We start from the raw sequence: 14,378 nt of genomic DNA on the forward strand, positions 1-14,378 counted from the left end.
AATTTACGGCAGCGGCATATAATTAACACGATTACGCCGCTGTCGAAAATGTACACCAGCAGCTAAGCAGAATATAGTAATTGGCTTTGTTTTTGTGTGGTTAAGCATTGCATCAACAGCTGGCGCCACCAATCTGGCCGCTCACGTTTACGACCCCCGCTCATCCGGCAAACCGCCCGCGCTTGCTGGAATACCAGACACACTAAAATTCTCTAATGTCGCGCAGCATATACGTATCATTGGCTGCTAAGGGAGTAAGGTTGCGGAACGTGGGCCGATCCCGAAGGCGGTGCGTGCAGCCTAACTCGGCGTGTCAAAGCGCAAGCTCTCACGAGGGATGAACGCACGCACAGGGCGCGTGCCAAATCTCCCAAAGGGCTTTGACACGAGATCAGTACGCGTACACGAGTGTGGCCCAATGATTAGAGCACCGCGGGCTGCTGCGCAGGAAGCGAGAAGTCCGATTTCACCATCGGCCATGCATTTCTCATTATTTGAGGAGGTCTGAGACGAGGCGACACAAGAACATACCTATCTATTTAACGCAAAGTGCCTGGAATGAGGCAAATAATGCTTCGCCGTAAAACTGGCGCTACAAAACTGAAGAACTAATCATTGCTCTAGTTTGATTCCTGAAGAAAGATACATTCATTTCAAACAACAGTTTTGCAATACTTGATTTTCCGCGTACTGTGGCAAAAGTCCCTTTTATTCAATATGTAATATTTATGCAATATTTATTCAATAGTCTAGGCAGCATGTTATTTAATGTTCGTAATCCAGGCTATGAGCGTCCATGTGCCGCAGTTTCATATCGCGCCGCTCCACCTGTTTGCATTTGACTGCATGTTATCACGTTAACATGTTTTTTTTTCGCGCATGATAGCTGATTCTTGGTATACACGGCATGATATCTCTGTCGCAGCAAACATGAATTTATTCTAAGTATGTTGTCATAACGAAGATACGCGTCGTAACATATTACCCATCGCAAATAAATTATGAAATATAGAAAACCTCAGCCTGTTTCGAACATGGTTTTCTTTCGATTAGAAATTTGGTCCAATAGACGCAGGCACCATCGTTACACACGTACATCTACAACACACACAAAAAAAATTACCCCTTGCGAAAACTTGCAGCTGTTGGGTAAAAAGCGTCGGCAACGGGAAACTCTGCAGAGTATAATATGAAACTGGCGCAGACACGGCATCCGAGATCGCACAGCACGCTGCTGTAAAAAGTTGACAGTCACTTAAGTATCCTTACGTTGTTTGAATGCGAAAGCATGAGTACTCGTCTAAGTTATCACCTTCACTTAAAACTCCACCTTAATTCACCTTAATCCATTTTGCTCGAATTTGTACCAACCTTCATTCACGTTAATTCACGTTAATTCACGTTAATCCATCTTACTTTACCTTAATTCACTCTAATACACTCTGATCTAATGTTGGGAGTTGTTCAGGTCGTTTCTCTGGGGGGGGGGGGGGGGGGGGGTTGCGGGTCACGCCGCGATTTCGCAGTGCGGGCCGCAGCAGAGCCGGGAACGTGACGTCATCACTTGGTGACGGAAGCATTTTTTTTTTTTTTGCCATGCGATGTTAACGCCGACGCCGGATTTTTTCGCTTCATGGGGCATATAAATAGGCCGGTAAAAGGAGGGCGTCCGACAACAGCGCAAGGCATCGATCACGTCTTTCGCTGTTTCAGAAAGAAATATGTTGCCGATGGGCTAGTTCGGATATATATATATATATATATATATATATATATATATATATATATATATATATATATATATATATATATTGTAAAGAAGTTTATTGAGCGAGTCCAACAAACGGGCGGTAGCTCGGAACAGTGAGCGCGGAGAGCAAGATGGTGGTGTTCGAACGCCGGTCTCGTGCCCTCTGTTCTTGATGATGATCGGTATGCCATTCTCCTCCTTTCTTCATTACAATTGCCCCCGTCGAGAAAGGTGGAGCCATCCTGGCGATCTAACAGGTGGGTACAAGAGGGTCGAAGTACGGCTTGAGGCGGTTTACGTGAACAACATCACGTCCACGGCGACGACGGTCGCCTTGCAGCGTAAGAGGCTCAATGACATAATTTACGGGGGAAGTACGCTGGACGATGCGGTAGGGACCATGATAATTTGGGAGCAGTTTGGACGACAAGCCAGGGGCGCAGGGTGGTACAAGCAGCCACACAAGTGCTCCAGGAGCGAATGTTGCGGCCGGAGAGTGATCATCATCGCGGGCGTTTTTCTGGCGTTGTTGGTCGGCTGTAGTAAAGCGCTTGGCTAGTTGTCGGCAATCTTCAGCGTAACGGGCCGCTGCTGACACGGGCGTGCACTCTGAGGTATCTGGTGCGTATGGCAGCAACGTGTCGATAGTGTGCGTCGGCTGGCGACCGTACAAAAGGAAGAAGGGGGAAAACCCGGTTGTGACTTGCGTAGCGGTGTTATACGCGTATGTCGCAAACGGGAGAACCAGGTCCCAGTTTGATTGATCAGATGCAACATGTGTCGCAAGCATGTCGCCCAGAGTCCGATTAAACCGCTCAGTGAGACCGTTCGTCTGAGGGTGGTAGGCAGTACACGTTCGATGTACAATTTTGCACTGGTGGAGAAGTGCTTGAATTGCATCGGAGAGAAATACGCGGCCACGGTCACTGAGGAGTTCGCGAGGAGGACCATGCCGAAGCACAAAACGCCTCAGGATGAAAGAGGCGACGTCCTGTGCTGTCGCCGTGGGAAGAGCAGCGGTTTCGGCGTATCGTGTAAGGTGGTCGACAGCAATGATAGCCCATCGGTTTCCGGCCGTGGTCAAAGGTAAAGGTCCATAAAGGTCAATTCCAACGCGGTCGAATGGGCGTTCTGGGCATGGAAGGGGCTGCAATGAACCTGCGGCAGGATGCGGTGGTTTTTTTCGTCGCTGACACTCGTGGCAGCCGCGAATGAGCTTGCGGACAAAGCGAAACATTCCGCGCCAGTATAGTACCTTTTCCGTAAGCGTTCATAGGTCTTGAAGACGCCACCGTGAGCACACTGCGGGTCGGAGTGAAAGGAAGCGCAGATTGTAGAGCGAAGCGTTCGAGGGATAACTAGGAGCCACTTCCTACCATCTGGCGAGTAGTTGCGCCGGTACAAGAGGCCATCACGGATGCTGAAGTGTGAAGCTTGGCGTCGCAGAGTACGAGTGGTCGAAAGAGTGGGTGCCCCGGATAAAATGTCAAGAAGCGAAGCGATCCAGGGATCGTGGCGCTGTGCAGAGGAGACGGTGGCGACGTCAAGAGCTGACAATGGAAGGGCTATAGTGGATATGGACGCAGTTTCGGTGGATAGTGGTGACCGCGACAGTGCATCAGCATCGGCATGCTTGCGTCCGGAACGATATATAACGCGGATGTCAAACTCTTGAAGTCGAAGAGCCCAGCGGGCAAGGCGACCTGACGGATCCTTCAACGAAGACAACCAACATAATGCATGATGGTCCGTAACTACATCAAACGTGCGGCCATATAAGTAAGGGCGGAACTTGACAAGCGCCCAGACTATTGCCAAGCATTCTTTCTCGGTGACGCTATAGTTTGATTCAGCCTTGGTGAGCGTTCTGCTGGCGTATGCGACGACATACTCTGCGAACCCAGGCTTTCGTTGCGCGAGAACAGCACCGAGGCCGACACCGCTGGCGTCTGTGTGCACCTCAGTTGCGGCCGTAGGATCGTAGTGGCGCAGTATAGGTGGTGACGTCAGGAGACGGCGAAGGGTGGAGAAGGCTTGGTCACACTCAGAAGACCATGACGAGATATTGGAGGCGCTGCTTAGTAGTTGGGTCAAAGGCGCAATTATAGAGGCGAAGTTGCGCACAAACCGACGAAAGTAGGAACATAACCCTATGAAGCTTCGTAACTGCTTTAGAGTCGTCGGTTTGGGGAAGTCAGTCACGGCACGTAATTTAGCTGGGTCCGGAAGCACACCATCCTTTGATACAACGTGACCAAGAATTGTAAGTTTTCGCGCAGCAAAACGGCACTTCTTGAGATTTAGTTGCAGCTGAGCGGTTTTCAGACACGTCAGGACATGGTTGAGGCGTTCTAGATGGGTCGCGAAATCTGGCGCAAAGACAATGTCTTCGAGATAGCAGAGACACATGTGCCACTTCAAACCCCGCAGAACCGAGTCCATCATGCGTTCGAAGGTGGCAGGCGCATTGCAGAGGCCGAAGGGCATGACATTGAATTCATATAGACCGTCAGGCGTGACGAAGGCTGTCTTTGAACGGTCGGCCTCTGCTAAAGGTACCTGCCAATACCCGGAACGCAAATCTAACGACGAAAAAAACTCGGCACCTTGTAGGCAATCAAGGGCATCGTCAATTCTGGGTAAAGGGTACACGTCTTTTCGAGTGACCTTGTTTAGGCGCCGGTAATCCACGCAGAAGCGAATCGATCCATCCTTTTTTTAACGAGAACCACAGGGGATGCCCACGGGCTTTGTGAAGGGCGAATAACGTCGCTTTTAAGCATATCGTCAACCTGGTCGGTAATAACTTGACGTTCCGCGGTGGAGACGCGGTAAGGGCGTTGTCGCACTGGCGAGTTGGAGCCGGTGTCGATGTTGTGAACAATGGTAGAAGTTCGGCCAAGGGCACGTTGGGCAACATCGAAGGAGTCGCGGAACTGGTAGAGCAGCTGGAGAAGAGCAGTGCGTTCAAATGGGGACAGTCCGTCTGCGATGGACGAATCGAATAGGTCAGCAGCTGGAACATCAGAAGGGGTAAGAGCACTGATGACGTCGAGGTCGCGTCGAGCTGAATCTTGCTGCACGGAAAAAATTTGGCCGATATCAATGGGTTGCACGCATCCAAGGGATTCACCTTTAAGCAGTCTGATGGGATATGGAAGAGGATTTGTGAGGCAGAGAGCGCTTGTTCCATTCGAAATAGAGAGGGTCGAATAAGGCAAAAGAAGTGGCTTCCGATTTAGAAGAAGGCATGATGGTTCAAAGAATGCAGCTTCATCACATATGCTGTTGCAGAATACGGGGAGCAAAACAGCTGCTGTCGGCGGAATTTCTGTGTCTTCTGTGACGACTATTTTGTGTGCGGCTTGATGAGCGGGGTAGTAGGACTCGTCACACAAGGGGAAGAGCTCAAGTTCAGATCTGGCACAATCAATAACGGCGTGATTATACGATAGAAAGTCCCAGCCAAGTATAATGTCGTGCGAGCAAGAGGAGAGGACGATAAGCTCGACAATGTAGTGTTCTTTAGCTATAATAAGTCGAGCAGTGCAGGCAGCTATAGGCCGAACAGGGTCTCCATTCGCTGTACGTAAGGGCATCATCTCAAGAGGCGTGGTCACCTTCCGAAGCTTGCGGCAAAGTGTGGCGTCTATAACAGAAACGGCAGCACCGGTATCGACAAGAGCATATGCACGGATGCCTTCTACGAAAACTTCGACAATATTCGACGGCAAAGTTCGAGGACTTGAGCATTTCGACAGCGCAGTTCTTGCCTCACGAACTGCGGAGGCTAGTTTCCCTCATTTTCAGGGGCTGGTCGACGACGCATGGGCGACAAGGAGCGGCGACGGGGTGAAGGTGAGCGACGAGACGTGGGTTGCGGATAGTCACGTGAAGACGTGCTTGGTTGGGGACCCGGATCTTCATAACGAGAGCGGGGACGATCTATGTAGTTCGGTGAACGGGCGTCTGAATATCCTGGCGCGCGACGGCGGCAGAATCGGGCGATATGACCAGGGCCACCGCACGCAAAACAGATCGGCCGGTTGTCGCGCGTTCGCCAGGGATTTGCAGGGATGGGAGCAGACCATGTCACGGACGGCTGAATCGGGGCTGCAGCATACGACACACCATGGGGTGGTGAGGGCTGTTGAAGCTGCTGCCGCTTTACTACCTCAGCGTAACTAAGAGGCGCGGCGACAGGTTGCTGCTGAATGGGCACCGGCATGGCCTCGGAAATCTGCTCTTGAATGACGTGTCGAAGCACGGGAGCCAACGGGATTGGTCGCTGCAGTTGCTGCTGTTGTGGGAGCTCCTGACGCTGAGCAAACGGCAGGAGAGACAACTGACGGGCCACCTCCTCACGCACAAATTCTTTCATTTGTGCGATAAGGTATGGCTGGGCAGGCATGATGTCCAGTGCAGCGAGCGGTTGATTGTACGTCTGAGATGAACGTCGGGTGAGAGCCCGCTGCCTTCTCAACTCGTCGTAGCTGTGGCACAGAGTTACCACTTCAGACACTGTGCCAGGAGACTTCGCAAGAAGCATCTGAAAGACATCGTCGTCGACGCCCTTCATGATGTGCTGTATTTTGGCACTTTCGCTCATTGAGGCATCGGCGCGCCTGCAGAGATCGAGTACGTCCTCAATATAGGCGGTAAATGTTTCATTCGGTTCCTGTGCCCGTGTGCGCAGCCGTTGCTCGGCGCGTAACTTCCGCACGGCAGGGCGACCGAAAACGGCAGATATTGCCTCCTTGAAAGCAGACCAGTTTTCAAATTCCGATTCGTGGTTCGTATACCACAGCTTCGCCACGCCAGCCAAGTAAAAGTTCGCGGTACTCAACTTAGTAGCGTCATCCCACTTGTTGGGTCCACTAACTTTTTCGTAGGACGACAGCCAGTCCTCGACGTCCTGGTCTTCCGTACCCGAAAATACCGGGGGGTCTCGCTGGCGAACGGGGCCGGGACAAACGGCGGCCGGGAGAGGTGGCGGCTGTTGGGCTGCGTCAGCTTGCATGGTCGAGTGCAACGTGCGGGATCGGAGTTCCAGGGTGCCGACGATGTGCGTACCCCGCACGATCCACCAAATGTAAAGAAGTTTATTGAGCGAGTCCAACAAACGGGCGGTAGCTCGGAACAGTGAGCGCGGAGAGCAAGATGGTGGTGTTCGAACGCCGGTCTCGTGCCCTCTGTTCTTGATGATGATCGGTATGCCATTCTCCTCCTTTCTTCATTACAATATATATATATATATATATATATATATATATATATATATATATATATATATATATATATATATATATATATATATATATATATATATATATATATATATATATATATATATATATATATATATATATATATATATATATATATATTACAACTATGCAGCGTAATCATTTTCCCATCCATGTTCGCGAGAGAATTCAAAAGCTTTTTCTATGTGGCCTTGCGTGCTCTTGGCCCACTGCCTCTTTCTCGTTGACGCATAAAGATATCGGGAACGGGGAGGCTGATGCCCAAGCGAAGCGAGGGCAGTCGTCCAGTTGTGGGCCGGTGTCCAACCCTATTCATTTCTCATCATCTGTACCGCTGAGTGGCCGATCTGCACGATAACGGGGGCGCGGCTTTGTGCGAACGAATGCCGGATGGCAGGAAAAAAAAAGAAAAGAAGAAAAAGAAAATAGAAGAATCGTTACGTAATACGAGCCCCGCATGTCGGTGTCAGCTCGATGTTGTGCCTCACATACATACAGGCAGCTTTTCTATATTAGGACGCAGCGAGCGGCTATACCCCGGCCACACACAAGAACGTCGAGAGGGGCGGGCCACCCCCGGTCGAGACTCGCCTTCCTGGAGTCCTCGGTGGAGAAGTCGGCGAGCGAGGACAGCGAGCTCTCGCTGGCGTTGTCCGAGCGGCGCGACAGGGCGTCCGCCGCGGCCACGTCCGGCCCCAGGTCCCACGGCGACCAGGGAGCCGGCTGGGCCAGCGTCGAGTCCGGGAACCGCTGCCGGTCGCTCTGCACCACCTGCTGCAGCCCCACGCCGAACACCTGGCCACACGGAATGTCTGCTGCAGGAGAGCAGAAAACGGCAGGGATGACTCTTGCCGTATGTGTGTACGCAAACCTCAAATCGTGGTGTCGCCAATTGGAATCATCGTTCAGAAGCCCGGTTTGACAGCTATGCAGCAATTAATGCAGACACTGGCTGGTTTGTTAGTTCACGTGCAAGGCGCAAATAAGAACATGCAAATTTGCATGCTATAGTTCGTGAAGCACCATACCTGTGAGATGAAGTAATTAAGATGATCTGGGAGAGGTGGTTTATTGTTTGACATATAAGCTTTTGCAGAGCCGTATACTATGCAGGACGGAGGCAGAGGAACACAGCACCAGTGTTTGTGTGTTCCTCCGTTTTCGTCCTCGTCCAGCGAGCAACGAAAGTCTACAATGTCAACCTGCGGGAAGTTTTGTATGCCCTTACTACGAGAAAGCTCTGCTTGTAAACGTGCCGCCATCGTATTTGACAGCGCGCATGGCGCCACTTGTCACAAGCTCTGAGAGACACGGCCATGTATAAAGGGCTCTGACGCTGACGTGAAATGTCGCCTGCGATCACTGCACATTACCCTATACCTTACACCTCCACGCTATGCGATGCCGAATTTAGTAAACGGTATAAGGCTTATTTTATTTCTGACTTTGCTATTCGAGATTTTCCATGTACAAATCGGATTGCTATCTCGTTTTCTAAAGAGAGTATTCATTATTTCAAAGATATAATTCTTCCAGCGAAATCTACACCAACAGTTCGTCTTTACCAAACGTAAGTTAATGGCAAAACTTACTACATGCCCGGCCGTCTTATCTTTCTTCATTTTTCGCTTTTGAGCTCGGTACGCTTTAGTTTGCTAACACTTAATGCACTGCTGATTTGACATTCTCGCGGGACATTTACATCACTTGGTCATTGTAACTGAACGGCAATGCACAGGCGCGTTGCTTCGTCAAGTTTAATGTCTCCCATGAACTTTGATTACTGTGGCCTTCTCGTTAAAGCGAAAACATGCGCCGCTGTTGGCCGCAGTGTATTTACAGACCAGGGAACCTACTGCGCAGTATTTTCCCTCGGAAATGCCTCCGTCCCACGTGACCTGTCCGTTGCTCAGAACGCTAAATGGTTGATCAGTCAACCTAACCTCGTTGAGGTATCCCTGATATATTGCCTCAAAAAAGCCTAAGCTGAGTGCACTGGACAAGTTTCTCTAGCGTAGAACGTTGCCATATCAGTCGACGATGGGGTTCTGCCATAACAATGCAGGTATGCAGATAAAGCCAACGTATAACTCACCAACACAACCACGCGCCGTGAAAAAGATCGCCGAAGACCAATTCTGAAAAGCTTACGTTTTACGCGCGAAATGATCGTGCACCATACTGCGTGCACGGCCGCCTCGAGCAGATGTAATAGAGTGCCCCCCCCTCTCGCACCTCGTGATTTCTGAGGAACTTAGTCGATCTATTGGTACCCATGTGGTAGCGCGTCTTAGGATATGCAACGTTCTCGGAGCCTCATTAAGGCGCTGAACGTCTTCGACTTTTTATGAACGTCGCAGTTTTAATGAACAACTCTCAGCAACTGATAAGCAATGTCTTGTTTAACCCGAGTGCTTTTGCTGTCCACTGCGTGGTCTCTGCTTCGCAGACGTCTATCCTCTGGGAAGAAGCATGCGATTAGGTGTCATGGCAACGTGGTGTTGTGAACTCAAAAGTGGATAAACTATGACGGTGACATGCATGCAGTACGCGACGGGAAGGCACGCGGAACTAGTGCCGTTTACAAACCGGGCACCCGAGCGCGAATCTCAATGCAGTTTGGCGAGGGAACTTACGCCCTGTCGCCGCGCGCCTTTCCAATTTTATGCAGCCGTCTGACGCGCCTCCCCCCCCCCCCCCCCCCAAAAAAAAAAGAAAAAAAGAAAAATAAAACCCTGCTAAACATGTCGCTCCATCACAACCGGCGCTACGAGAGCGAAAAACATCGGTAGCAGGGGTCGCCAAACTCACCACAGGCCTGTCAAGTATACGCTCGCCTGACGTCACCGAGTGGTGGCGAATGAACGCGCGTATACCTGCTCGAAACCAGATTACACGCAGCGCAACGAAAAGCTGCAGGTTTTCGTTGGCACACGCGATGGTGCCATCCACTCCCGTGATGCCAGGGCGTGACTCAACGTAGTACGTCACGTGTTTACTAACGCAGCGTGCGCGTGCGTGCGAAGTAATAGTTTCGCTGTCGGGAAAACTCAAAACAGGGGCGCAACGTCTAAGGAGATTCCGGAAGAGCGAACGCTGCGGTATGCAAATGAAACATTTCCTTAGGAAGCGCTGGAAAAAAAAAAGAAGCGTACACGGTCTTCAATATACGTGAAACAAAATAATCGCAGCGCACGACATTTCCTGCACCCTGTGGTAGGTTTTGAAATATGTGCGATTGGCACAACTCAACAACAGGCTTTCGTTGAATAATGCTGGAAGTCAGTGAAAAAAACGCTTCTCACCAACACGCCACGCGGAATACAAGAAACGCCGCGCGTTCCAGACATCACGTTTCGGTATCGCTGACTGCATGCACACTCCACGTCTCGAGCTTGACGGACCAAGACGAGTATGTGCGTCTTCTTACCACTTTCTTTGCGACTTTCGAAAAAGCTCGTGGTAATGGCCTTCTTGCGAAGTAGGGCGGGCCGTCTCCGAAGTTTCGCCGAGGCCTCCGTGCTGTCCTCTGCACGTACAGACCACAGATGAAGAAAGCTGTGAGGCGGGACTCCTTCAATGGCTATACTGAGGCTGAAGATAAGATTACTGTTATCCTATTCGTTATTCAATTCAGCACGCGCACAGCGATATGAACCGTGAACTGAGAAGCCTTCACGCGAAACCACTTGTGCTTTCGTCATAGGCTCACCAGTGTTTAGGATTAGCAAGAGTGATCTACAAGCCCACGTGATGTATGTGCCGACTCAAGAGTACGCTCCCGCGAGCAGCAGCTAGCACATGATGCCACACGCCTCAACATCCACGAAAACGCTGAAACGAGGCCCGAGTCAACCAGTTTGAGTACAAGATCGCATTTATCTTTGTATTGGCATTTCGCCTGCAGTCAATGGAGAGAACTGCAGGTACACTGCAGGACTTTCGTTGTCCACACGCTTCGTTTGAAATTACTCAAGCCTGCAGCGCAGAGCGGGAGGCTGCTCTTGGTGGTGTTCAGGCACGACAAGCGTGTGTGCTAGCTGATGAAACCGAAGCACTCATTCGACTGCAGCCCGTGCCTGCGTTTATGAAAATTGAGGCCCACCGATGTATTTCAGACCTGGTTACCTCGCGGAGCTTATCCGTGGCACACGCGATGTGGGTGCTTTTGAGCGGAATTGCAATAGCTAGTGGAGCAATCGAACGGTAGTTGAAACTAGGCAGCTGCAATTACAAGCCACGTTATGCCATACAGCGATCCGCACAACGGCACAAAACACAGGAAACTTGTTTACACAGTGCGAGACCTAGAATATACGCGGCCGAAAGTGCGTTTGCTTCGCGTGTGCCGTAGGCCGCTTGTTCGAGACAACTTGGTTTCGCGGAAGCGTTGCCGGTTGGACTGGTGGCCGTTACTCATGCTTCTCGCCCCGCGACTGACTTTCCCTCCACTCTAGCCTTAGCAGTTGTTAAGACGCAAAGCTTAGGTGTGCCTGATCGCCTCCTTGTGTCGTCTTCGCTGCACCGAGTGCGTGCAGCGTGACTACAGCGGTGGCCTGCCCAATAAGGCAGCATTTAGCTTAGAAGGCAGTTATCTCGACCAAGCGAATTACAGTAAACGGCCTCGTATTGCACTGGAGCACTGGTATATGAGCGCCCACCTCTGGGTATGTCTACTTTGCAGCCGATGCCGATGCTTTGCAGCCTATTTACAGCCAGCGGCCGGAAGCCCATGGCCTCCGCCTCAGTGAGCGCCACGAGCGTCGTCGGCCGGAGCGTCAGTCGGCCCCCGGTCCGGGAACGCCACCGGCAGCTACCCTGCACGCGCCGGCAGAACATCTCGTATACAAGCGCCCGGGCCAGTGCAGTACCGACAAATCAAACGTGCACAACGACTGCGCGTGCGCATGCGCGCCTGCGTGTGCTTCTGTACTACAGGGATATGGTACGCGATCGCTTCATTCCATCGCTGGTATCACTGGCTTTCACAACGACGGACCTTAATGGTCGTCTAACACTTTAGAACATCGGTCTCGAAACGTTTCACAACTTGTATTTTCGACATTCTTAATTCTCTCTCTCTCTCTCTCTTTCGACGCCGATGCTGACAAGGTGAGGTCTCCTTTTAGAGACAGCGAAGGTCGTAATGTAATCACATTTGGAGTCCTGCGTTCGCCCATCCGCTGTGAATTCATCGCTGCAAACTCTTCTCTCATCCCCTTCCTTGAGTCTTCACCCTGCTTATTTCCGTCTCTTAGTATAGTTTATTTGTTAAGATATGATTTCTGAGAGAGAGACACGCGTTTGCAAATATTTGGTCGACTTCTGAGTGACGGCGCAGAGTGCTAAACTTGCGCGTAGTCACGGGCGTTCGAACGTCTTTTGAACGTTTAGGTCAGTAAAATAGTCAAGACAACGATGAAGAGAGCACAGCTTACGCAACCAAAGCGAGTCTTATTAGCGACCCTGCAGTTTAAAGCAATATTTAACTGCGGGATTTCGCTCTTCGGATCCATTACGGAACTAGCATTTTTCTTCCTTTCTTTTTGCTCACCATGCTGTGCTTTTTCAAGTTTATCATGTAACACACTCATGATCTGTGGGAGCTAAAGCGAAGGAGACACAGCAAGTGGCGCCGACCTCGGGGGTCCAGCTGCAGATGCTGAGCGTGGACACCCTGGACTGGGACTTGGCTCGCGACCTCCACAGCTTGCGGGGAACGTTGGACAGCCGGCCGGACGGACGGCCAGCGTGCTGCTGTTGCTGCATTCCTGAAAAAAAAAAATAGTTCAGCCTCCCGAAACGTATTACTTGAGGTTTTTATTAATGCGCTAACATTATTAGGGTACTTCATGCACTTTCCGGGTGTTACAGATATCTGTGTTTGCATCTAACCGTTATCCCGCCTACCTGGGGTAGTCCGTGGTCGAACAGTTAGCGCATCGGGCTGCTGTGCTGCGGCACCAGGCTTCGAGACCTATACCGTCGGACCAACTTGGATCACTGAGTATGTGGCAATGTGTACATACGTGCCGCTCTTCAACGAACCTCTTTCATGCCTACATGGATCGTTTTAGACGCGATAATTGTTGGCACCGTTGTTCGAAGAAACTCTTTGAAGCTGACTAAGAGCACTAGTCGGCGTCAAATACCTATTGTACATATACACTAGGTATGTGCCACTCGGTCTTTGCTAGCGTTGCATGAACCTCTTTGATGCCAACTTGGGTCCCTATACGTATGTGCCAGTAGGTGTGTGCCGCTGATCAATGAACGTCCTCGGCACCTACTAGGGTAGCTAGGTAATGTGTCCGGGAGATGTGCCATTTTATAATGACGAAAAGATCCCTTCAATTTCTTCGATGCTCAGCGGAGTCGAATCTACGTCACAAGGGTTCCTCAAGCACAGTAGTAGCACCACGCATTAGCAGGCGGCTCCACAAATGGATTGGGTGTGTGCCACTTTTCAATGAATACGCTCTAGCGAGCTGCGCCATAAGCGCGCTAAGCATGTGCCACTCTTCAACAAACCTCTCACCAACTTGGGTCACTGAGTGTGTGCCATTGAGTGTGCGGTAAGCGAGGGAACAATTCTTAGCTTTCGCAGGCACAGGCGCACCCCGCTTCTCGGAGGCCACGCGCGGACTTCGCGGCATTGCCACTAGGTGGCGCAGCGCGTCCGGGTAGAAGCGTGAGAGAGGAGTCCGGTTGCCGCATGACGCGTTTCTTAGCGTTAGCACGCACCGACGAGCCATGCATTTCGGGGGCCATGCGTAGGCTTAGCGGCAGCGGCTCTAGATGGCGCCGACTGTTCCTAGGGAAGTCCGAAAGAGGAGTCCCGCCGCAGTAACGCCTCATATATAACTCGTTCCGACGGTGGCAATATTTTGTGTCGCCATATTGATTCAATGCTAACGCATTGCCGTCGGGAGTCATCGTGAAATGGGTTAATATGTCGCAATCTTTTCTTAAGGCTCAGTAGTCTCCGACACATGTTGTATGAGGGCGCCAGCTCCATTCTTTAGTTACTTGTTTGCTTTAAGCGGAAAAACACACTACATAGGTACAAATAAAGTCATACATGATCTTATACATATCATAATAAATATTACTGCGCTCACACTTTCTTCTATTTTCCTTTCGCCTTCGGCATGCGAGGCAAGAAGGGTATTGCCTATGGCGCCTGGACGGTTCTTGAAATTTATTTGCGCAGCATGGTAGCAGAAGCATGCCTTATCGAAATGTCACTGAGTAGGTCAATCAAGAACAGAAAACACGCTCATGCGGGAGTAACATTGGCGGGAACTTAAGCACTGGAACTCCCACAGTATCACGAAGCGAATCGCTCAAACGAGTACAAG

General features: G+C 50.8%; 1 protein-coding gene across 2 annotated transcripts in view; it reads right to left on the reverse strand.

The window, feature by feature from the left end:
* Window positions 1-14,378, reverse strand: part of RhoGAP102A (Rho GTPase activating protein at 102A) — a 49,772-nt gene that overhangs the window by 14,187 nt on the left and 21,207 nt on the right. For both annotated transcript variants that reach the window (XM_065430092.2, XM_065430091.1), the window contains exons 2-5: window positions 12,658-12,788; window positions 11,679-11,835; window positions 10,448-10,546; window positions 7,609-7,832 (exon numbers count right to left, since the gene is read on the reverse strand). In XM_065430092.2, the coding sequence (XP_065286164.1) occupies window positions 7,609-7,832; window positions 10,448-10,546; window positions 11,679-11,835; window positions 12,658-12,788 (611 nt within the window). The remainder of the gene's footprint in view (window positions 1-7,608; window positions 7,833-10,447; window positions 10,547-11,678; window positions 11,836-12,657; window positions 12,789-14,378) is intronic.

This window comes from Dermacentor albipictus, chromosome 3 (assembly GCF_038994185.2).
Source record: "Dermacentor albipictus isolate Rhodes 1998 colony chromosome 3, USDA_Dalb.pri_finalv2, whole genome shotgun sequence".
NCBI lineage: Eukaryota > Metazoa > Arthropoda > Arachnida > Ixodida > Ixodidae > Dermacentor > Dermacentor albipictus.